General features: G+C 43.1%; 1 protein-coding gene across 14 annotated transcripts in view; it reads right to left on the bottom strand.

The window, feature by feature from the left end:
• ODF2L (outer dense fiber of sperm tails 2 like) overlaps positions 1-25532 on the bottom strand; it is a 362023-nt gene that overhangs the window by 285104 nt on the left and 51387 nt on the right. For 8 of the 14 annotated variants that reach the window (XM_078645461.1, XM_078645363.1, XM_078645402.1 and 5 more), the window contains exons 2-5: positions 23452-23579; positions 21354-21485; positions 9336-9416; positions 121-192 (exon numbers count right to left, since the gene is read on the bottom strand). In XM_078645461.1, the coding sequence (XP_078501587.1) occupies positions 121-192; positions 9336-9416; positions 21354-21485; positions 23452-23559 (393 nt within the window). In that variant the 5' untranslated portion in view covers positions 23560-23579. The remainder of the gene's footprint in view (positions 1-120; positions 193-9335; positions 9417-21353; positions 21486-23451; positions 23580-25532) is intronic. The other 6 variants (XM_078645469.1, XM_078645410.1, XM_078645382.1 and 3 more) reach the window with 2 other exon arrangements.

The following is a 25532-nucleotide window of genomic DNA, read 5'->3' as shown; positions in this document are numbered from 1 at the left end:
TACACTCCAAGTCAACAAAATATTTTTAAACAAATAGATTACTGAAAATGGTAGCACAGAAGGTCCCGTTTCATAGCAAAATCTCAACATAATGTTTTAGGTGAGCAAGCTACAATGTACCTTTTCTTTTTGGAGAATAAGTAAAACCTCTTGAATTTTGTTCTCCTGTTCCTTCAATGCATTCTTTAGTTTCTAAATGTAAATAATGGAAATATTACAGAAAGAAATGTGGCATTGCACTATTATTACAACACAAGGTTTAATTAGGGTTAAGGAAAACCTATTACATTTGCACAAAGAAGCATTTTAGATATAACAAATATGCAAAATAACAGAACATTATTAGGACAATGATATGAATGGCAAACGCAAACACAATAGCGTAATATTCAACAGCATTTCAGCTACCAGACATTTGGAGCATACCTTTAAAAAGACACTATTCTAATTTTTGTAGGGCCATATTGTGCACATAAAGTGAAAAAGATAAAATACCAAGTAGGTTTTTAGAACAAACAACTGGATAGTGCAATATATTTTGAAAACATTTTATTCTATTTTTCATTAATCCCGCTGTCAAAAAATTGTTTTGGTTTGAGTTTACAGCAGTGTTGCACGGATGAATTTTGGTGCTCAGCTAACATGTGTTTCACCCAATATGGTGCGCAGGACTGGGCTTTCTCAAGGCTGGAACATTCACCGAGAACTAAAAGTCACAACAACATAGGATCAAGAAAGAAGTTAAAGGACAAAAAGGTTTAGACCTACATGTGTTAAACAGCGCATTGCTGCAAACATGAAACAGGATTGGTTATAGGTCTCTTCTTCATAGACACAGTAAAGAGTAAAACAAGTCTTTTAACACTGCAGGTCTATTCTAAAGCCATACTGAAGAGAGAGTTTAGAATCATGTGCAATGGACTTCGAGACAAATCTGTTAATAGAAATAATGTTTGGCTGTAGGAAGACAGTTTGAGCAGGATATTTACTAGGAGGGTGTTGCACAATATAATTGGAATATTTACCTATAGGTTAGGGTCAGTTACTGTGCTGTAAAGTGACCAATACATTGTAAGAGTGGATCCCATGGTACTGTTGAGAGAAAGTGGGAATACCAAATGACAAATGAGCTCAACAGTTAGTAGCGCGAGATGTAAAATGCAGGCTGGTATTACAATAATTGTGGCCTCATAAAGAGGCAGCGGATGCATTCAGTTTTAGTTAACAAGCCGGTAAGCATTAGGGGTTTATGGTGTATCAGGAGATACTAGTACCGGGCTGGGGCAAGAGCAAATGTAAAGCAAGCTTACCGGTTTTGTCTCCTAAAAATATATCCAGCACTTGGATGGTGAGCCAGGCTTGGAAAGACAACCACAATCTGCAGCAATCCTTGTATGCTTTTGGGACTGCACCTCGTTTTTTACGAGTGAGACAGTGGGCAAGTTTGCCCTGGAGGAAGGAGGCATTGACTAGGAGCTGCTTTAGCCTGTAATAAAGGGATATGGAGACGTTCCCAAATCCTCAAAGTTTAGTCAACAGGCCTTACCCAAATGAAGATGCTATAAACGATCTTACTCTTACTTTTAATGGACTAGCAGGGACAATCGGTCGGGCCTGTATGCTGGACATGAAAATAGACTACTGCAATGAACTCTACCTCGGATTGTCGGAGCAAGAGCTCACTACAATCCAGTGACTATAGAACAAGGCAGTGAGATAAGCATGGGGTCTTTGGGAATTTGATCAAGTGTCTTTCAGTCTCTCTTAGCGTGGTCACCATTAATTGTCACTAAAACTTAATTTAAAGGTCCTCGGTCTGACCTTTTAAACTTCACAGGCCTTTGTCTCATGCTAGGTGACTCCCTACAGACCAATTAGAACTTTTTATTTCTAGCTCTTCGCTAGTCCTTGAAGTCTCATGCTTCAAAATGTACGATCTGACAGTTTTAGTTCTTAAGCTTCAGAATGACCTGCTGCTGGGGCTCCAGAACTTGAAAGATTTTAAGGTATTCAAGCGTTCATTCAAATCTGATCTCATGTTAAATAATTGTTGTACGTTTCTATTGTTCCAAGTGACAGGATGCTTCAGTGAAAGCACATTCACAATGCATCATTACTATTACTACAAACAAAAATCACAAAAACATCAATAATATCTTGTGTCTGGAATCCCACCTCCACGTATCCTAAACGACGACAGCAGGGTGCTCTTCAGTAAACGTACCCTAGAGTTTCCATATAATATTGCCTTCCTTTGAAGATGCCGACATAGTTTATATCAATTTGCAGTTTTGTTTGCACCATTTTAGATTTCTGTTCAAAGTATTGCAACAGAATACTAAGAAGCCTGTACATTGTTTTACATTCAAATTCAATAGGACATTAAGGACTGTAGTGTAAAAATGTACCTAATGTAAAAAATCAAAACATGTTCATGGTACTATATTTGAATTCCTGGCTTTCATGAAATTGCGGAAGTAGTACTTGTGTTCTGAATACTAAAATACATTATTTTTTTTAAAGGAGTACTGTGATTTTTTTAATTTTTTTATAAAGAGTTTGATAGGAAAGCTTATTGTTATAACTAGTTGGAAACTGGGCATGATAAAAAAAAAGGTCTGAATTGCATAATTACATTTTAATTTCAGCACGTTAAGCCCTACAAGTTTCGTGGTACTAGATCCAGGTCTCAAAAAAATCAGAACACTTTCCCCCTATTGGTTTACAAGCGATATGTAGAATTGCAGAAGCCTGATTGGTGCCAGAGTATGTGTTCTTTGATATTGAAGTAGTTCTTGGGTATCTAAAGCAATTCATTAGTCTATCACACATTTCAGCAACAAAGGAGACGGTACACTTTTTTTGCTGTAGTTTCCTTTCTTGGGAAACCACAACTTGTTATGCTTTTCCAATGGCTGCTCGACAAGAAGATCAGGATAAAAGACATTCAGAAAAAGAACTGGAAGTTGAGGAGATTGTTGCCAGAACCCACTGCATGGAATGTGTTCAACATTCCACCTGGTGAGAAACAACTGGCAATGAAATATGTGATTTGCACTTTGTGCAAGAGGAAGCTGAGATTGAGCAACTAAAGGAAATACAGTTTAGGAATCACATTGATGCACAAATATCTTAATGCATGCCATGCACAGCAGTTAATGGTTTAGAGATTTAAAAGTAAGAAGAACAGCGAGGACACTAGCACTTCTGCAACCATGTATGCCATCTCTGCTGGAGATCAATTGCCTGAAGAAATTCTATAGAACAGGAAGCCACACTCCTGATGCAAAATTGGGCCACACAAGTCAGGGTTTCCAGGAATCATAGAGGATTTGTGGATCCAGATGTACCACTCCAGAGGTCGGATTGGTTCCTGAGCCTGGTTCCTGAGGTAGATAGCCACATGGCCAGTACTTTGACTTGGAAGTCTGCACAACCCATAGCTAGCAGCAACCGTCACTGTACACAGCTTTTGCTTGTGAGTGTCAGTGGTTGTCTCTGGTTCTCGCTGTAGTGTGCTGCCAGGCCATGCTGCATAATGACCCTTGGCCATGTTAAACAGTGTTTATGGATAGGGTCTTGCTCAGTTTAATGTGTTTCTTTTTGAAAGGTTAATGCTTTGAAACAGTTTTGCGTTTTTTTTTAATTTGTGAAAACAATTCTAATGTTTTCTACATTGTTTTGGTTGCCAATCCATTAATATGAATGGTCCTGCCACCTTCACAAATTCTACCTCTTCACTTATTGCCTTGGCAGAAGTTCCTGTAGTTTCAGTTGAGCCTGTTGGGTCATAGTTCTGCTGAGTATTTTCCGGTGACATGTTGCTTTCTGATGTTCATCTTCTTCTAGTAAGTTGAGAACGCCCTTTTCTGTTGCAATCTGGAAACAAAATGACAGTTACAGGGTGGGGGTACATTGCTTCAACGGGGTATGGGCTTATTATCGTTTAAAGGAGGAAGGAGGCTCAGGTGTTCAACACCAGTTTGTCCGGAAAGAATGTAGTATACGAAGGGTTGACAGAGAGGGCTAGTAGCTCATTCGCATACCACGCTGATGCTATTGTAATGGGGAAGTTGTCTTTAGAGTGAGGAGCCACAATGGACATCAGTGCAAAGGGAGTACAAGTTAGGAATGTGGAACTAGGCTTAGGTCCCACTGAGGCATGATGAAAGGTGTGGATAAAACAGATGCTGAAAAACGTTCAAAAAAGGCACCACAACAAGTGACTTCAATAAAGAGGGCTAGTCCGGCAACCTCAAAACAGCTGAAAGAAAAGATAAAGACCTTTTTATTGTGTCCAAAGCAAATCTTTGCTAGGCTAAGAACAACGCAAAGAGCAACACTTCAGATACAAACTTGTCCCAACAGCAGATATATACTAAATTCATGGCGAGACATTTGGCTACCAGAATGATGTCAATGACTTTACAGGAACTTAAAATTAAGTCAACTGTGGCCTCTAATTCTCCAAGCATAGAGACAAAGATTGCACCGACCTGGGAGCAGGACACTGCCTGCTCTGGGACAGACATCACCCCAAAGATGCCACTGCCGTGATCCGTTGTATTCAAGGCCTCAACCACGAAAAAGCTGGGAAGCCTGGTGTACTGATCGCATTAGCTGTGGATGGTATTAGAAAGCCCTTACCAAACACACAGAGGGCGGTGAAACTGTCTCACTGGGACAGACAGACCGTAGAAACGTGCAGTGTCCTTACTGTTCTAAAAGCACTCAAGAGCCAAGACAGTTTTCCAGCCAAATAGACAATAGCTGTCAAAGAGCATATCTATAGGAGAAGACTGGACGTCCATGGGGAAGCCTGCAAACCCCATCCAGGCATCTCTGTGGGGGGCCACACTTGTGAGTGAATGTCTGATGTCTTCAGGGACAACAGGTAGGACCTGAGCCACAGAGTCCCAGAGTGCCTCGGAACAGTAACCCAGTAGGCAACTTGTATTAATTATACGTAGGGCAAGGCTAGCAGAAAAGAACATGCGCTTGCCAAAGCCCTCAAAGACGCTTAGATTAAGTCTGGCAGAGTAGCGTGAAACGGGTTTGGGTTGACCCTACTGGTGTATGCCTGCATCATTAAGCTTTCCGGCATCAAATGCCGAATTAGAAAAGCCCTGAGCAGGACGATGACGCTAGGCAATTCGCCGACTGACAGAAGGTCCAGAGCAAGGCTTCGCCCATGTACCTAGTAGGGCATCAATTAAGGCCTCATGAAATGGGAGCAGAGGATCTGGCTCAGTCAAAACATTAGATTTTACCTCCATCGCTGGTAATTAGAGGTCCAATACTCTTGCTGCCCTTCTTATTACCCCTGTGAACAAAGCACTTTCTTCTTTGGCAGAGTCTGGAGGAGAGACTTATACAGTGCTTGGCGAGGTGCCCAGCCCACTGCAAATCCTCATATCAATTGCTTTCAGTGTAGGGGAGCCTAATTAAGGTGGCTCCACCATATTGGTCATTATCTGAGTTGATGACAAAGAAGTTATGAAGAACCTGTGCTCGACCACGAGGATAAAAGCAACCTGTCAGAATACGATGGGTTGCGGTAAGGCTGGTGTCTTTAGGGACTGGGGCCTGACCTCGGCAGAGAAGAATGTGACAACACTTTACGAATGTGTCATTTTCCGGTATCAATAGTGTTGGAATTGGCGCTGCTGATCAAGGGCCCAACGTGGATGGAAGTGTCAGGACCAATGTCGGCACTTATGCCGGTGCAGAACTTGCAGCAGGTTCAGAGTGTCCAACTGGCACAGAGGGAGGGTCTGATGGCAGAGGCTTAGTTAGAGGTCCTTGCGGTTCCTTGTGGAGCTGATAAAGTGCCAAATATATGCAGCATGGCTTCACTGAATTTTTAGATCTCGCCTGAGCCAGCGCATGTGATGCTCTGCGAGACATTTAGTAAGTGGGTTTTAAAAGTGCTACCACAAGCTTTTGCTGGTCTCAAGCTTGCGGTTACGACCATGTGAACGTGCACAGCCACCATCTGGCTTTCTGTAATGGCTCATTAAGCCTTACAGCGCGCGAATCATGCTCTTCCACCCCTTGCTGTCTGCTCTCACTACCCCCTCCCTTCTCCCCTCCCTCCTCGTCAGCTTCTTGGCAGACTCTACTGTTTACTACAAGGTTTATTTCAAATCGGACATTGATCACGCGCAAAAAGTAAACAATACTGAAAACCTTAGGAAATATAAACTACAAACATCTCTCACAAAAAAAACACATGGGACATATTTAGGCAATAACTCTAAACATCCTGCCATTTACTTTTATGGAAAACAACGTACTCGGTCACCAAAGATGAGACATGTGAAGGGTCTATTTGACCTAGGTGCAAGCAATGAACATTAACATGTTTTATCTCCCCAATACCAAACTATTTGTAATTTTTCTGTTACTTAGATCAGCCTACTTTTTTTTTTTTAAAAACAGCGCATGCCAGTCTTTGCAGTAGAAACTCCAGAAAAATGCTGTGCCCTTTTTGCCCCTGGGCTTTGCCGTCCCTCTTCCGTGGTTCGCCTTGGGGTCATCACAAACCTCGACACCCCGACAGTAACCCGAAAGAGGGGGGTGGGAGGGGGGGGGGGAGGCATTTGCTTCTGTCCTTGTTGTGAAACGAGCGACTCCAACCTTCACTTCCCCAAGTGTTTGATGGACGGCGGCGGACGGACAGGACGCGTCTCATCGGAACACTGCATGCATGGTGCACGCTGGATTCAAAGGTCAAGCTTTTTTCCTCCCTTTTTTTATGCAGTTTTATGTAGTGCGAAGTTATTGGAGCGCTTTCTACGAGCACCAGTTACATTTATTTTTGTAGACACAGGAAGCGTAAGCGATATGCCCAGAATCACGAGATGTTGAGCTGACGTCGAGACTCGAACCTAGTTCCTCAGTTCCAGTGTGACAGCTCTGGCCCTTACGCCACATTCTCTCCTCCTTTACTGGCGAGCCCGGCTATTTTGGAGCTGAACGTCTTCCCTCCAGAGTGTGAATGCACAATCTTTTTACAGCGCTAACAATAGAGAGTGGTGATGCATTCTCCTAAACTCCCTCAGATGTGCTGGTAAATCCATGCACAGGATCACACCGTTTTGTCAAGTGGGGAGTCGTGCGCTGGGATTGCGAACAGGGTTTCCTATGCCACTAAACTCCTCCGACTTGCGCTGTGACCGCTTGTGCCGAAGGATTGTACTGGCTACAGCCTGGCAGACACCTACCACCCGCCAACAGGAGGTTCTGCCTCACATACCTCACGTCTTTTCTTTGTCCAACAGACCAAAGACCTTGCTCTCCATCACCTGTTTCTTTTTACCTTGCGAACCTCACATCTTGCCTCATGCCTTGCCTCACATGTGAGGGTCTGCCTCGCAGACTCTGAACTTCTTGTCCCTCACCTGTTTGTCTCGGTTTAAGAGACCTTCTCTCTTCCCTTTCCTCGCCCTCTTCTCTTCTCTGCGTCTAGCCAATACCGTGCCTTTCTTTCCCCACCTCTCTATGGCTCTCGAAGCGCATACCCTTGTCTTGCGTCCCACCCAGCCTTGCATTTGGAGGTTACTTCAACCCATCACTCTCATCTCTCCCATGACATCACCAACGGCCAACGTGACGGGCACCCGTGCACATCTGACCAACCCGCTCACCAACTCCGGTGGCTTTTGGCACACTCTCAACCAAGACACCCTCTAACTGGACATCCAAATTGTTTCAGCAGCGCCCGCTTGAGATTTATGGGTTTTTGGGCGCTAGGCCATGGACGTGCAACACAAGAAACTAGAGAAATTCTACTGGTTAAATAAAAATATCAGCTGAAACCATCACACCCAACTTGGCAACAAAAAATAATCCGAGGTGCAACTGGCACCAACATGAATAGCTCCCAAAGAACATATGCACTAGTAACCGGATCCTGTAGAAACCTGTAGAAGGTCTGCCAGAGTCAACAGAGTCACAGGTGGGCCTCATATAAGCGTCTATACATGCTTACATTACCCATATACCTATATATTGCTGGTAACTCACTTTCCTATAAAGCCCTTCACCGCTGAGCTGCACACGTTTTCAGCCTTCTCTTGTAAACTGTGAGGTCAGCATGCCTGTGGGCTCCATGACGTCATCGGGGGGCCACTGGGCAAGTTCCACCGGTGCTTCACCAGTCAGAGGGATAGTGAACTGCTTGTCCATGGACCTGACGGACATCGCTCACCAGAGGCCGCAGAGAGCTGGGCTTTTCCCAGACAGGGAGGCTCGAGGCTTGTCTCAGAGGTGTTATACAAAATATAATGTGCCAACATGGGCTTCCACAGTCTCTAGCGCTTTAAGACTTTAATAAACAATCACTCGCATTGGCAATAGGTATTGCTTTTGGGACCTTATACGTAACCTCAACTGTTGCATGGCTAAAAACTATAAGGTACAAGGTTTAGCCATGCAACAGCTGATGTTGTTTGCATTAAGGATATTATGCTGCAAAACTAAATACTTATAAGATCCCAAATGCGAGACCTTTTGGCTATGCCAATGCTTGTTCTATCTGCTGCGAGGTCGCCGATGGCCGCAGAAAGTCGAAGTGCATTGGGACAAGTTTCTGAATTGGCTCGAAAGGAGATCAAGTTTGCGAGTAAGACAAAGAGGTGCTTTTACATCCTTGCACCTTCTATGGAGCTTGAAATTAGCAGGAAATGACAGAGTCCCACTTGAATTCTTGTGTTCCTATTTGGAATTAACCAAAGACTTCAACCATGACCTTTGGACCTCAAACGGCGTGGAGTCTTCAAGCGTTTGGCAACATACAACTTCGCTATTCGGTCTCATATGGCCTGAAGGTTCACCTGAACACACGCGCTGTAGGCGCCGGAGTCATGTTCCGGCCCTAAGCACCAAAGACCTACCTAGTGGACATCTCATTGACTGGAGCATACAGATGCTGTGAAATAGCCAAGCAGAGCAAAAGCTAAACAATCCCATTTTCCAAGCTCATCTACTGTGTATATGGTATGTGGATATCATACAATTTTCCCTCAGATGAGTGCATTGACACCTTCTTCAAGCCTCAACCCCTGCCACTCACAAAACATACATGATCCAGTAAACGTTTCGTTGTGCTATTGATTTGCCCCTCACGGCTGAGTAAACATACATTTTAGCAAGTGACAGCCTGAAGCTGGGTCTCATGCTCTTGAAAACAATGCATTAATATACCAGTTTCGCAGATGGAACAAAATATTTCACAAAACACGTCTCATACGAAGGTACAGTTTCCATCACAAAGTCCACAATCGGTATAGATAACAAAAAAAGCATATATTGTTTGCATAAACAATACTTACAGCATTTTCCGCTTCATCCTCAAGTACCATATCCAGTAAAACTTCAATATATTTAATTGTCTCATCTGTATCTGGCTGCTGCTTTGAAAATAGAGTAAGACATTATAATCTGATTTGCTTCATGGCTGACGACTTTCAAATTAAATCTCATTATTTAAACATGTTGTCATGGTCGCAAAACTCTAAATGTCATGTTTTCTTCAAGCTTAAAACTTGATGAGTTCGGTCGATTGATTCATAACATCTTTAATTTGTTTTCCACCAAAATGCTCACAATGATTCTTTTGCTGGACTGACCTTGTTTATATTTAACTTCCTCAGCCCCTTTTCGCTTCTTGAACTAGTACATATATTTCGTTTTTTTCAATGTAAAAGATGTAGATATTTTTATTACATTAAAGCCACATGTAAAAAATCTAATCTGTACCCTGAACTCTCAATCATGTCACATATCCACCATTATACCCACTACCAAAATGCGATTGAAATGGTCAAATCAAGTAGACCTAGCAACCTAGATGCCACATTAACACGCATTGGCAATGCCGACAGTCCTGGTGTTGTCGAAGAACAGATCCTGTGCACACGCAAATGAAGCTCGTGGTCCTAGTGTCAGGACTCGAAGTTACGTGCAGAATGAAAATTATGTGAAAGTTCAAAATAACGTCAAGCACAAAGGTTCGTGTGGGTGAAGAATATTTATAAGTCAATTGTTGGTCAGTACAGAGAATAATAACCAGCCTAGGCTGGCTATTATTCTCGTACTGACTAATGTACTGTATTCTCTGTACTGACTAACAATTGACTTATAAATATTCTTCACCCACACGAACCTTTGTGCTTGACTTTTTTTGAACTTTCACGTAATTTTCATTCTGCACGTAACTTCGAGTCCTGACACTAGGACCACGTGCTTCATTTGCGTGTGCACAGGATCTGTTGTTCTATTTTGGTTTAGGCCTTCCTACACCATTGCAGGAGTTGTTTTGCTTTTGGGTTTGTGTTCCCCTGTCCTGCTTTGCACCGCGTGCCTACTGCACGAACATTTCAATCCAGTAATCACATTGCTCAGAGCGCCACTGCTTCCTGTTCTCTCAACTCAAACCCAGTCCTGGTGTTGTCCACCTGCCGTTTTGCTTCGTGAACGCTTGTTTTGTCCTGGTATAAGGACATTTTTATTTTTCATGAAGTTCATCAATCTAAAAATAAAGCATTGGCTAAAGGACCAAATTTTCTTTTTGGTTCAAAAAGCAAACAGTGCCATGGCAATCCCTCGCACATAAAGGAATTACTTTGAATGTCAATATGGTTCTAGTGAAAGGGAAGAATGTCGTCATTCGCTGTGAAGTTAGGAAACTGCTGAAGTGAGGGGCTCACTGTCCCATGCTGTTGTTGTAGTTGGTCGAAGAAGAATGTAAATGGCACAAAAGCAGACTGATGGGTGAAGACGGCTGGCTAACAGTCCCTGTAAGTAAGCATATTAACCATATAATTATAGTAACATTAAAAGGTGTTCGCTAACGCGAGACCTGAGAATCTTGTAGGTATGAACTATTGTTGATAAAAGATTCAAGCAGCTTATCCTACACAAACAAAAATTGCAAGCAACCTACCACACACCAATCATTTGTATGTGATGGGAACTCTGAAAGCAAACGTCCATTGCACAAAAAAACAAAGGGGATGTCTAGTAATTATGAACAGAGAGGACTTGAAATAGGACGCATGACGAGTATCCAGATTTGAAATCATTGATGAAATCATACATGAAAAAGGAAACCTAACTTGAAAAATTAAACCACTGAAGAATGTATGAAGCTTCCGGGGTACAGTTATCACAGAAAGTTTTCAACATACAGAACTTTTCGCAACATGGTTTCTGTTGTAAGTAGATTAGGTAGGCAGCAGGACACGTCTTCAGTTTATTAAGATATATTTATTAAGTTAGACAGCAGAGCAGTAAACCTCACAGCTGACCAGACCATCAACTGCCAAGGCTGGAATCTTCACAGATAGAACACTCTTAGGTACTATGGGAGGTTGAGAAGATAGAAACACTAAGAAAGACTACAGACACCAAGTAGACATATTGTATAAATATACAACACATCTTCTCCCTTTACAGATAAAACACAAATGAAAGACTCAAACACATTGTAAGAGAAAATCTGGAAAACACGAAGAAGAAAACATATAACACGTAGGAGGTCAGCGACCTCATGGACTTCCAGATCACGAAGGAAGAGAATCAGGATCAAGATGAGAAAGATGATGATCATGATGACCACCTTCTCCCCTTCGATTGACAAAACATGAAGAGCCAGTCTACTCTCTACAATCCGTCATTGTGGCCATCAAAAACGGAAATAGAAAGGTTACTTTCTCCGATAAGTGTTTGTCCATCGCGGCCTCTCGCTCATTGTTGAAGATAGAACAGTTCTGGAAGAACAGTTCTGGAAGAATGTTCCAGAAGATACATTTAGAGCCAGTTCTCTTGCAGTCTTGCGGTCCAAAATAAAATTCTGGACCAGGTTTCTCGGTTTTGGTTCATTTCCTCGGGTTGAGGACCTCTGGTTGTGGTTCGGCCCTCAAAGTTACCTTAACATTTTCCCTTTTGTGGAAAAACTGTCTCAGTACTACACTTGGTTCAAGTCGCGGAACACTTATCCCGGTTTAGAGAACCATTATGTAACCGTGGTACTGGAACTGTTGCCCATCACGAATCTCAGTCGTGAACTCTCCCGGTCCTGTGACACTCTTTGTCCACTCCCGGTAGAAATTCTGGAACATCCGTTGTCCGTTTAGATAGGTTAGAACCTTTGTTCACTTTTTTTTCCTCCGAGACCTTAGTCTCCTTATGGAACCTTTGTTCACTTTTTTTCCTCTGGGACCTTTGTCCCCACTTTAAACCTTTGTTCACTTTTTTCTCTCTCTGGGACCTTTGTCTCCACTTTGAACCTTTGTTCACTTTTCCGCTCTGGGACATTTGTCCCCTTCCGGTCCTGGGACGTCCATAGTCCTCTCCCGGTTTAGATTCTGGGACCTCTGTCCCCCTCCGGTCCTGGGACTTGGTTTGTTGCTCACTCCCTCAGTACTTTGTTTTCTCTGAATCAGAGTTTGAGACCCAATTCTATGTCCTGGTTAAAATTAGATTTGCATTTCACTTGCCAAAGTATTCTCCAGGTCAATATTGAAATACACATTGCAAAATTTCCCAGTTGCGTTTCTTTTCTTGAGATATAGTCTTTTATGACTTCAAGTCTGATTTTTTATTTTATTTTATATCTGCTCTCTCAAAACGCTGGAATATGATGAATCCTGTCATGATACTGAGTTACCTTATCTTGAAAAATTTGCTTCAAAGAATTTTGCTGTAATGCCAATAATACTGTTTCTGCACTCCATCTTGGTGCCTCAAAACTGTATGCACTTCAGCCTCTTCACACAAAGATTATTTAAATATCGCTTTCACCTCACTGTACTGACAATCTTAGATAAGGAAACAAAAACTCATGAAATACTTTAAAATTCCACCAGATGGCACACTTGTAAAAGAAAAGAAAACTTCAATTTCAACTCGTTCGTGCTTACAATACAAAATTTTCTAGCTATCGCGACAAGAATTTTAGATTCTATTAAGGACACGGAGGCGAGAATTATGCTTTCTCATTTCTTTACTGCACAAACAGCAGTCAATGAAAATGAAACTACAAATGTAAAAAACAACATTTCCCATGAGGCTTTGAACCACGCCTCCAATACAACAACTAATCACAGTGGTAATAAGCATATAAAGTATAGAGACACTAATCTGGCCTCCTCTTTCTTTGCGCGAACAGTCTCGTAATAATAACCAAGTCTTGAACTCTCAACGGAGAGAAAAACAGTTCCTTAAGAATTCTCAACAGAGAACAATCCGTAACCATGAAGGGGTCATCTTCCGCCAGGAAGGTACAGCAACACAATCCAACGAAGGCACTCAACTCTTGTTGGAGTCATTTCCTAAAATAGAAAAAGAAGTTTGAGAAAAGGAGCCCACCACTACATTTCTCACTGGGTGGGTATAAAGATGTTAAACAACATAACTTGACTAACTCTACAGTTACATAACTGTCCCAACGGGTGGGATAATCCTCGCCTCCGTGTCCTTAATAGAATCTAAAATTCTTGTCGCGATAGCTAGAACATTTTGTATTCTATGGCAGGACCGGAGGCTTCTGATTATGCTGGTTCAAAGCTCACCAAACACAGTATCAGAAACATGAGGAATAGGTTTATAATAAAAAACTTTAAACATGGAGTCCGAAGACCAATCAGCCGCTTTGAGGATGTCCTCCAAGCGGGAACCCAACAAATAAGCTTTTGAAGCCATCGCACCTCTAGCTGAGTGAGCACCATAAACCGAAATATCAATGCCAGCCTCTGACATAATCCAACTAACCCATCTGGCCAAAGTAGCCGCTGCGACTGGTTTGAAGGGTTTCTGAACAGAGATGAGCAACTGGCCTAAGGGATCAGACCTGTGTGCGATAGTACGCTCCTCATAACATTTCAGACACCGCAAAACACATAACTTGTTATTATGTGGAAAAGCGGGATACTCCACTGAGCGTGACATAGTCTTAGTTCGTCGTGTAATAACAAAGGAGAAACCCTGTGGAGAAAACATCCCACCAGCCAAATCTAGCGCTCTAACATCTGAAACTCTGCGACATGAAATAAGACACAGTAGCATAGTAAGCTTGGCAGAAAGCTGTTTTAAGGATAAATCACCATTATCGGGCCAGGTTTCCAACAAGTTAAGAACTTTTGTAACATCCCAAAGCGTGGAATACCTGGGCCGAGGAGGGTTGGCCACCCGAACCCCTTTAAGTAATTTACACACCAAGGGATGCATCCCCACAGGCTTACCATCAATGTGATCGTGTCCAGCAGAAATAGCAGACCTGAAATTATTCACTGACCTGTAAGCCAGGCCTGAAGCTGCACATACAGACAGGAAATTCAGAACATCAGTTACATTTGATCCCACGGGATCCACCTGTTTTGAAAGGCACCAACCCACCCATTTCTTCCAAGATGCAGAGTATCGTTTCCGGGAGGAAGGAGCCCACGCCTGCTCCATAAAGCTGGAAGCCTCCTGTGAAAGGCCTGCAAGGCATTCATGTCTCCGGAAAGCGTCCACACCATCAGAGTTAACTGATTCTGCAGGATTAAGGGGTAGCAAGCTCCCACTGGATCCTGCAGAAGCGTCGGGAAAACTGGGAGCCGGAAGGGAAGGTCCACAGATAACTCCAACAGTGTGGGAAACCACGATTGAGTCGACCAGAACGGGGTCACCAACACAATCGTCGCCCTCTGCCGGCGCACAAAGGCCGCCACTCTCGGGATCAGATCAAACGGGGGAAAGGCATAATTGCTCCGTTGCCCCCAATGGTGTAAGAACGCGTCCGTTCCCTTCGCCATCGGGTCCGGTCTCCAGCTGTAAAACAGGGGAAGATGGGCATTGAGGCGAGAGGCAAACAGATCCCTCTGACAAGGGCCTCGCATAGTCATGATCCGAGCAAACAGCGATGGGTGAAGTCTCCAATCGCTGAAGTCTCGAAGGAACCGGGAATTCCAATCCGCCACCTGATTGAATTTCCCCGGAAGGTATTCTGCCACCACAGAGATCTTGCGATCCAGGCAATAGTGCCAAAATTCCTTTGCAATGTGCACCAGCATACGGGACTTCGTCCCCCCTAACCGATTGATGTATCTCACCGCTGAGACATTGTCCATTCGAAGGAGTATACAACAATTGCTCTTCAGCGGTGAGACAGACCTGATGGCAAAGGACCCTCCAACAACTCTAGACAGTTTATGTGTAGTGTGAGTTCGTCTGTTGACCACCGTCCGCCTGTGGTTAAGTCTCCACAGCGAGCGCCCCAGCCCCACTGGCTGGCGTCTGACTCTACAACCACATCTGGGGCTGCGCCGAAGATGGCTCGGCCGTTCCAGGCCGACATGTGTTCTAGCAACCACTGAAGCTCCTCTCGGGCCTCTGGGGAAAGAGGAATGAGATGGTCGTAATGAAACTTCCTCTGTAAATCAAATATTTTTAGTCTCTGCAGGGCCCTGTAATGTAGGGGGCCCGGAAAAATGGCCTGAATTGACGAAGCCAGGAGGCCCACAATCCTCGCCAGAACCCGCAAGGAGATCATCTCTTTGGTCAATGTGGATGTTATTTCTCTCTTGATGGACCTGATCTTGTGAATAGGAAGGAGGAGTTGAGCTGAGACTGAGTCTATCAGAAAACCTAGGAATTCCATCTGCTGGTTCGGAATTACCACCGATTTCTTGGTGTTGACAACGAACCCCAGATTCTGCAGAAGGGACGTCGTCCACTCTAAGTGGGTGAGGAGAAGGGACCGATCCTGGGCTAGAAGGAGCATGTCGTCTAGGTAAACAATGAGACGCACTCCCATCTCTCGGAGGCGAGAGATCACAGGTTTTAGAAGCTTGGTGAACACCCAGGGGGCCGAGGACAGACCAAAGGGAAGCACCTTGTAACGGTACCATCGTCCTTTCCAAGGGAACTGTAAGTATTTTTGATGAGAGAGGCAGATGGGGACTGTCAGATAGGCATCTTTTAAATCTAAACGAACCATCCAGTTGTTTTCCAACAGAAGGTCTCGTAAAAGATGGATACCCTCCATCTTGAAGTGGCGATAAGTGACATAAGGATGGAAGTCCCTTAAATTTAAAACTAGGCGCTGACCGCCTCCTTTCTTCTGTACGAGGAAGACGTTGCTGCAGAAGCCTCCTGGAAGGAAGGGTCCTACAGCAATAGCCTTTTTGGCTAACAATTCTTCCAGCTCCGAGTCGATAAAACTCTGTTCTAGACGGGAAAAAGGAGAGGCTGAGGGGGGGGGAGACCTGGAGGGGGCATTCTAACATCTCTATCTGGTAGCCCTGGACGGTCTGGAGGACCCAAGCATCTGACGTGAGGTTCGACCAATTCATTGCAAAATGACGTAACCTGCCCCCCAAAGGAGTCAAGGGGCACCAGGGACTTACCAGAGGACTGATTGTCGAAATTCTTGTAACCTCTGTTGACACCTTGATTAAAGCGGCCTCTGAAGCCGCGGGATCTTGACGGGTAGAAACCGGCCTGGTCCGGCTCTTGCGTGTAGCCTCTGCCACGTCTGGGTGTGTATCCCCTTTGAGGACTGGTATTAGAATAGCGGACAGTCGAGCATCCTCTACCACGTCCGGCCCTATTAGAGACCTGGTGCAACACCCTCTTCAAGGAAGCCTGAGATTTATCCAGGGACGCGAATGTATTAACACATTTCGCAATATCCTTCACAAAGTTGTCTCCAAACAACTGCCCTTCCGCCAGAGGACCCGGCTCAGAAGAAGACATGTTCGACCAATTGAGGGTCAATCCGGAGCAAGACTGACTTCCGTCTCTCAGAAGCTAGAGCGCAGTTGGCGTTCCCCAGCATGCAGATGGCACGTTGTGCCCAGCCCGCTAAGACCTCAGGATGAATAGCGTCCCCAGTCTCCTGAGCTTTAAGAGCCAGTTCCAGGATCTTGGCCAAAGGATCCGAAAGGTCAAGGACCTTATCTTGACACGCCCTGAGCGCGCGATCAATCCCCTTCTTGGGGTCTTTCTTATATTTTTTGAGGAAAGTAGCCATAGAAGTGTCAATGTCAATGTCAATGTCTGGGGTGACGGCCACCTTGTGGGCCAAATCGGGACGGGGGAATTCGGACTTAAGTCGGGCTCTCACTTCTTTGTCAAAACCTTTACGGAGGCGAGTTTCCAGGTATTCAGCCACAGCAGGGGGGAGGACCCAATCCGAGGATCTAGGGTGCACAATGTCCGATGGGTCAAAAGAGAAGGGCAAAGGGGTGACAGGGGGGTTAGCATGCTTACGTTTCTTAGTGCGCTTGCGTGGGGCAGCATCAGAGGAGTTGGTATCGGTATCAGTGCCAGTAGTGGTAGTATCTGGGGGGGGGGGGGGCGGGACGGCAAGGCTTGGTCACCAGCCGAAGACTCCTTGGATTTATATAACTTGTCACAGGACTGGGCATGGGGCCAGGCCGCATCAATAGCCACCTTCTTAGGGGGGGGGATTGGTCTTGATTAGGAAGAGAAAGGGGCTTACCAGGGACCAACAGCTCCAGTTTCTTGGCTAAGGGAAGCAGGGCTGAGTAAAGGGCCTTATCAAGTTTAGCGTCCAGTTTTTTGTCAATAATATCCTCCATAGACTCCTCCTCGTAATACTCTGTGCCCTGGTAATCACACGCAGTACCCTCCTCATCGCAGTATTCCGTATCTGCCATATACACAAGGAATTGTAAATTCCACTCTAAATCCCCAGAGGGAAGCACAATTGCCAGCCCAGGAGAGGGCGTCAATCAGGGGAAGTGCCCAGGCACAGGAGCCGGAAATACCAAGAAGTAACTCAAATTCAGACGTATAAGTCCAATTCTAGGACTAATGGAGGGAAAACCAACCCCTATCTGGCTTAGAAAAGGGTTGCCAAAAATTGACCCACTTCCACACTCACTGGGAAACAAGGGGTTAATGCTGTCTAGCTCCGATGCAAATTGTGTTGGAAAACGCTGCTTTTTGATGGTAAAAACGGCCCCTCGGCTCCTGGCCAAACTGAGTGATTCCCCACTTCAGCCGGGGGCAGAGCGTCTTGCAGGCACTAGATGCGGGCTGCGCTCGCACACTGACGCGCGCGAGTCACCGACGGCGCACGCCGGGCGTCCGGCGAGCTCCGACGTGCGCCTCCTTCCCCGAGGGGGGGCCAAGTCCCTCCAAGCCGCGGACCGCGAGCGACGCGGCCGCGGTCAAGAAGCAGCAACCGGGAGAGAAGGGGAGCCTACTGGCGCAACACCCGCCCCAAAGGGAAACTAACCGACACGGAGTGGGCCAGAGAAAATCCGCTCCGAAGTCGGGGGGAGGGGGAAAAGGAAGCCGACAACGGCGTAGACTTAAGAAGCACAATACGATCAAAAAACCTGCATACAAGGTAAAACCGTGCACATACAGTGCAAATACACACAGTAACAATAGCAATGCTCAGCGAATAAGCGCCATGAGCGATAATTACAACATGAGGCCTGCCTTGAAGCAGAATAAGCATATAACGTAAAGAGCACTTATCTGGGCTGCGGAGCAGCAAAGAAAGAGGAGGCCAGATTAGTGTCTCTATACTTTATATGCTTATTACCACTGTGATTGGTTGTTGTATTGGGGGCGTGGTTCAAAGCCTCATGGGAAATGTTTTTTACATTTGTAGTTTCATTTTCATTGGCTGCTGTTTGTGCAGTAAAGAAATGAGAAAGCATAATCAGAAGCCTCCAGTCCTGCTATAGAATTACGAATGCTTTAACTTTTTTCCCGATCTCTGTGCTCAAAGGACATTCCATTGCGCAACCTGTGTCTATCAAATAGTGCGCCAATAAACGTAAAAAAAAAACAGACGTGCTTGGCCTCAGAATATATCACCTGCATGCATTCATTCTCCTTCTCTCTAAGCATATGCGCATACATGGGAACTAAAGGCGCTCCACTCACCATTTGTTATTTCAAGAAGTGAGGGGAAATTAGATTTGCCGGTGATGAACTTGGGCTTCATGAAGTGAAACGGACAGTCTACTGTAGTTCCGTAAAATGTGTTACCATGGGAAACCAGAATGTAAAGGGAAAAGAGCCTCAAAATGGCTTCCTGACATGACGTTTTACTTTTCACAACGTTGCACGTTGACGTGAAGACGTACTAAGAGAAACATACTGATACCTGGAGATTCCAATTCGTCATCAGAAGGGAAAATGCCACAGGGAAGAACAGATCAGCATGGAAACACTGGGAACAGGCTTGAAATGGACAAACGGCCATGCATACCAGCAGAGGAGAACGAGTGGGCACTCACCAGAAAAGCAGAAACCTCAGTCAGTAATTGACTACAGACACCAAGTAGACATATTGAAGTAAGTATAAAATATACAACAGTTTCCTTTCAGCATTTCAATGACAGGTTTGCATTTTGGCAATCAGAATTTCAATGAAAATACTGCCCTGCTACACAAAAAATGGGTCCTTTTAAAAACATTTGATTTTATATATTTCTTAGGGGGCGTAATTGTAGGACAGTGGTTCCATATCTCCTTTCCCACCAATGACAAGGTTTGGGTTATGCCAGAGAAGATTTCCAATGTTATATTTCCTTGAGGGTAGAGAGAAATTTTTTGAGTACCAGAAAAATATCTTGCAAAGATCTAACAAACTATGTAACTACTTTTCCAGGATTCAATCAGAAGGGTTTACAATACATTCTGAAAATCCTATACTATATTAATTTAATAGAGTGCTCAACAAACTGAAGGCTCTATTATAGCCTTAGAGCCTTATGTAGTGGGAGTTACCAGACATTAAAGGCCCACTCCAACATTAAAGGCCCGAGCCAAAGGTTAGGGCCTTTAACAAGGGAGCGCACCTTTAATGGCCCGTATAACCCGCTATGGAGGGCTCTAACGCGATTAGAACATTCCGCCCCTAGAGGGCAGATTGTTCTAATTTATAAAACAAAGGTCTCTTGGAGCCTGATGGGATTGAAATCCCCTCGGGCTCCGTGTGGCCTTTTGTTCACAGCAACAGCTGTGAACACACATTGGAATGTTGGAGCTCAGGGCTTCTACCGGCCATTAGAGCACTCCATTGTTTTCAATGGAGCTCCCAACATTCGAATGTTCTAATAAGGGAATAACTGTTAACTGTTCTCCTCCTGAATTATTGAGATCCTCAGACTGATAATGGTTCATATGACCTGCTACAAGACTAAAAGGGTGAACAATGGGATGGGAACTCTAATTGACTAAAAAACAGACTGGGTTACCATAAAAAGACATGTTCGAGATGTCAAAAGGGTGCATTGAGACCAGTATACTATGTTGCCCTATAAATATACATTTCCATTAGGAAACCAATGTACTTTCAAAAAGGCTAATGAATGTGGATAAAGAAACAGGCATCCAAGTTAAGTATATCGGATTAATTAAGAGTACATTTACTTCACGTATGGATATTGGAACTTGGACCAACTAGGATTCGGGCTGGTGTGTTCGGTCAATTAAGGATTATCTCCAAAAACTTTAGGCATGAACGAATGCATGAAGCATTTGTTCAAGCTAATGTTAAATATATGATGCAATCCATCTGTCCCATTTTATATACAGTAAAATGGGTGATGAAACCATACCTCTTACAGGTCTGGATATGGAGGGCTAGAAACTTTAAAAGGTCTGGAAGTTATGAGGATTCTTCTGAATTGTCAAAAAAACTAGAATACTTCACAGGATAAACACAGAAGATTTCTTGTATGAGCAGGGGTACCTATGAATATTAAGAAGCGATTGTCAACAATTACCTGAATGTGAAGATAATTCCTCAAACATGTATCTATTCTATATTCCTCTAGCAAGTATCAATGAAATCCAATCAAAATAAATGCTGTCTCGTGCGTTTAATATGTAGTAAATTATATTTTTAAACCACTAAACAGTATAAAAGAGTTTAAAGATTAATATCATATGTTAATGTTTTAAATATTAATGCATAGAATTCTGCAGTGGAAACATTAATGCACCAAACATATAATATAGTAGAACACAAACGTTTATGTAAATATATAAAACGCGTTTTCAGCTATAAACGTTTACTAAGAATGAACAGTAGATTTCATTCTAACAACAAATTCTATTAAAAGGCAAAGAACATAATCTATCCCAGCTAAAGTAGGCACAAAGTATTTCAGCAGTTTAGGTCTACACAGAGTGTGCCTCAGACGGAGAGCTTTTCTGCCGAGAGCAGTAAATGGCACATTATTGAATTTCCCATGTGCTGCGAAAATGTACACAGGTTGGCAATTTAAATAAATATAGCAGTTACTTATATTTTTGTGACAGTGAAAAAGTCTTTGCTCGCAGTCGACCAACTGGTGTTTATATTAACTTACCTTTGAACAGGCAGTAGTCTTAAGTAGCTGTTCTAGGGTCCTTCTTACATTTCTGAAAGTTTCCAGCTCTTTAAACAACATATCTTTTTGTTTAGAAATCTTCAACACATCTGATGTAGATAGATTAACGGCCTAATAAAATATAAAACCACAAATATGAAACATCTGCCACCTTCAAAATGTAATGCATTCTTTTCATTACCAATAAACGTTTCAGCTGTGAATATTCACCAACCTCGAAAAGTAAGGTAACTTTCTTTGAGAATATTAACAAAGTGAAAAGAGTTATGTGGAAGATTGTTCTTCGGTTCTTAAACATCCAGGCCCAAATTCTGAAGGCAATGCTAAATAAGGTGTAAATAGGTACAGGTGCATGAAATGAAATTACAAGTGGGGCTTGTCATATAAAGTGCCCCTGGGTTAAAAAAAAAAAAAAAAAAAAATCATGTGAACCTGTTTTCAATGCTCCTGAGTCACTTTGGTGTTACAGAAGGGGGCGCAAATGCTTGCGGGCCCATTGAATAATACAAATTTCGGTGGTGCACCTCTAGCACATATAACAATCCTAAGAGAGTGTGCCTTCATTTGCATGGAGACAGCACTTTGCCTTTCCACCCACGCCGTCTTATGGATGCAGGGGGCAGAGACTATAAGAATGTGCACCGATTGTGCACCGCAAGGAGGTGATGCACAGTGTGCCCCTGAAGTGTAGCCCGCTGGAGACAAAAAAGGGGGTTATAATGGTCCCCCAAGAGAGCCCCTTGCAGGCAGGGGCAGAAATTCACTGCACCCGCATGAAGGGGGATGTAAGTGCCCTCTGGTAAAAATGTATGGTGCTGCCTGAACTGTGAAAGAAGAAGCAGCTGCTTCAAGCATCCGTGCCACCTTTCACTAATGCACAGGCTACTGAGGACTGCAGACTGGGCATATAGACTATTTCCTTTCAGTTAAGTGATCATACATTATTGGTTTCTGCCAATAATTACCCTGTGAATCAGATCAGACAACAAAGCATCTCAACTTGCTCATGATAAAAGAATACAGCATGTTCTGGAATACAAGATGATTATGCAAGATGGTAAGTCCACATTTTTTTTAATAGAGTTGCTGTACAACGTGTTGAGAACCTGGGTGGTTGTAGGGGTACATAGGATCACTTAGCTTAATGGCCATGCCTGGCATAAGAACAACATAGATGTCCTATTAGGAAAGGTCAGAAACTATACCACGCATATCTGGATGAATTCTACTAGTGTAGGGAAAGAATGGATGCTTTCCCCACAAACTTCAGTGGAATTGTCTTCACGTTAAGACAGCATTGGTGGTAACACATTTGTCGAATCTGATGGATAAGCAAAATGTAAATGTAGAATGTGCTTTGGGAAGAAGAAGGCAAGTCAGTTATTAAAAATTCAAAGGGAGGGAAGGGTATTGGTGAATGGATATTGATCAAGGAGCCAAAACGCTTGTAAAACGGCACCACCTGTGAAAAATGGCTTTATTCGAGCTGAATTCTCAGTCTTTGATGTATATGGTCCATGATATAAATTAGTCATTGATCTTGTGACTAATTGCAATGCACTGTATTCATATAAAAAGGTATATTTTCTGTTTTACTATTCTCAAAAGAGACCAAATATTACATTGACAATTCAACTTAAACCGAAGATACATTTTTAATGATGTTTTATTAAGGTATTTCCAGCGATAACCATTATACACAACATTGTCTACTTTGCCTCTTCAGAAACATGGCAGTTACTAAAGCAGCGCACAGCACCATGCAGGGAAGAGTGCCCCATGGCTGCATTTGATTTATGATGTGTTCCATCATGGGGACTTAGCTGATGGGTACACTATTAACTGTGGAATACAGAATTTATATCTTATAGATCATTGTTATGGAGCAACAACTAGATTAGGGGAATTGTGTACATTCTAATATTCTGAACCTTGGATTATAATTGGAATTTAATTAACTACAGTTTGTGTTCATAGTAATCATTTATTTACTTTGCAAATTCAATAGAAATTGATGGCTTACCAGCCAAATCATATAGCAAAAGTTATAAACAAAAATATGTATTTCTAGACTTACAGTAGGCATCTCAACAACAGCATCTTTCATTGTGTAGGATAACATTTCTGCAGCATTGGAAGCTCTCTCAGCTTCAATAAGTTCTGTCAACAACATGGTTGGTTTCATCACTGGTATCTCCTTGAAACCTACAAGAAAAACAGTGATAATCAAAGGTTTACTTCAAATCCCCAGAGCGGAGCCTCAAAAGTATGTAGCAGATCGGAGAGAACACATCACTAGTCGGAATTAAATTGAGTTTTCAAGAAAATATGGTGAAAAATATAAACAATTTTTTAGGACTTCTATTCTCTACAACCCATATATTTAAGACGCATCAAGCTAAATGTACCTAATAGAATAGTTTCACAAAGTTCCATTGGAAGGCTCAAGCATGTCCACCGCTAAGGTCAGGATGAAGTTTTTGGTGTGTTTTTTTGTAATTCTCTCCATGGCATTCCACGTTCTTCACAGAACCTCACATAGTTAACTGATAAAATATCCCGTATTGTGTATCACTGCCAACGAACTACGGACTCAAAGTATGACGTTTTTAAGTAATACGCAATTTTCAAAGAGATATTTTTTTATGCTGTCTTTGCCAAGGGAGCCATTAGTTAAAGTTCCCAAAAGGTAAGATTGTTAGTTGCACAGTTCTACCTTTAGAGAAAACTAAACGGTTTTATCACCACAACATAGAAGAGCTATGCATGCATTTCGAAACCACACAGCTACCCCATTAAAATCCTACTGAGAAGATTAAAAATCAGTTTGTAGAGTCCAGATTTTTTGCATAAAATGCTAAAAGTTCCTTTCACGGATGGACCAGATTATTGGATTATTGAGCTTAATAAAGGACCAGTTACCCAAATGTATCTATCACCGAACAGCCCTCAAGTGTAAAGAGGTGGGTTTCAAGATCTGTATGGAAAGCGATGTTAAAATGTACTTAAAGTTTATGGGGAAATGAGCTCCAGAGAAAAAAACAGCTGCTTGAGCGAGTGCGTAAAGAATGAAGAATTTGCGAACGGCTGCTGAGGGCACAGTAGAGAATGTGATTGGGAGAAAAACAAGAATGTTTAAGTAAAGAGAACCCTTCTAACACAGGACACTGTGAACCACTGGAAAGTGCTTTAAAAGATATCCACTTGGATGAACGTAGCCAATTAATTTTGGAAAGATGAGATGAGACGTGGTCAAATTTCTTTAGGCACAGAAGACAGATCCCCGAGTCCCTGATCACTAAAAATGTCAAGAAGATATTTTGCTATGCCCATGTGGACGTGATGTCGGATCCAACTTAGAGGAAAAGACAGCTGGGAAAACAGGAAAATGGCCTTCGAGATGGAGGTGAGGAATTGTGTTGTTGAGTGCTGATAAAAAAGAAGCAGTGGATTTAGCCATTTTAATCTGAGACAAAGGTAAGAGTCAAACAGTATACTAAGATTAAAATCATTGGAAACCTATACAAGCCGGGGACCAAGTTGTCTTGGCCTCAAGGAAGTGGTCCAAAGGGAGGGGCAATGGTAATATGAGGATTTACCTAGTGGTGGCCCTTGTAGGATGATGGCACCTGCAAAATCTGTTTAAGGTAGTGTGCATCACAATGGAGATGCAGACGCTCCAGATAAATCACAGCAAGGTTCCCCTCAGGAAGAGGGGGTCCAGCACATTATTTTTCTTTTGCAGTGTCTTTTCAGAGATGTCCAGCCGCTTCTGCTGCTTGCATTGTTCCGACAAATAACTAGCTCATTAAAAGGCTGTATTTCCATTCGAGAGGCTTTCTCTGCCTTCTCCGTCTGTCAGTCTCCGGCTTTTTAGACATGTTATGATAGGGGGATTGCAGTTTTGCTTTTAACACTTTCACTGTGGGCCGAAAATTCCAGAATTTAAATACTGTTGTCTAAAATGCCCGAATTGGCTGGCAGTGTTATACATAACATGGACCACTTGTCACTTGTGTTTAAACTTTAACAAAGTCATATACTCCATTTTAAAACTGCTAGTTTTGCATGTAAAACGAAAGTAACCTCTGCTCAAATAGTACGTGAGTGTTCACACTTTCACTCACATCATTCATTGAATCAAACATTGGCAAAGTA

The sequence above is a fragment of the Lissotriton helveticus genome, chromosome 1_1 (assembly GCF_964261635.1).
Source record: "Lissotriton helveticus chromosome 1_1, aLisHel1.1, whole genome shotgun sequence".
NCBI lineage: Eukaryota > Metazoa > Chordata > Amphibia > Caudata > Salamandridae > Lissotriton > Lissotriton helveticus.
Note: the sequence above shows the minus strand (reverse complement) of the source record. Positions and strands in the feature narration are given on the sequence as shown.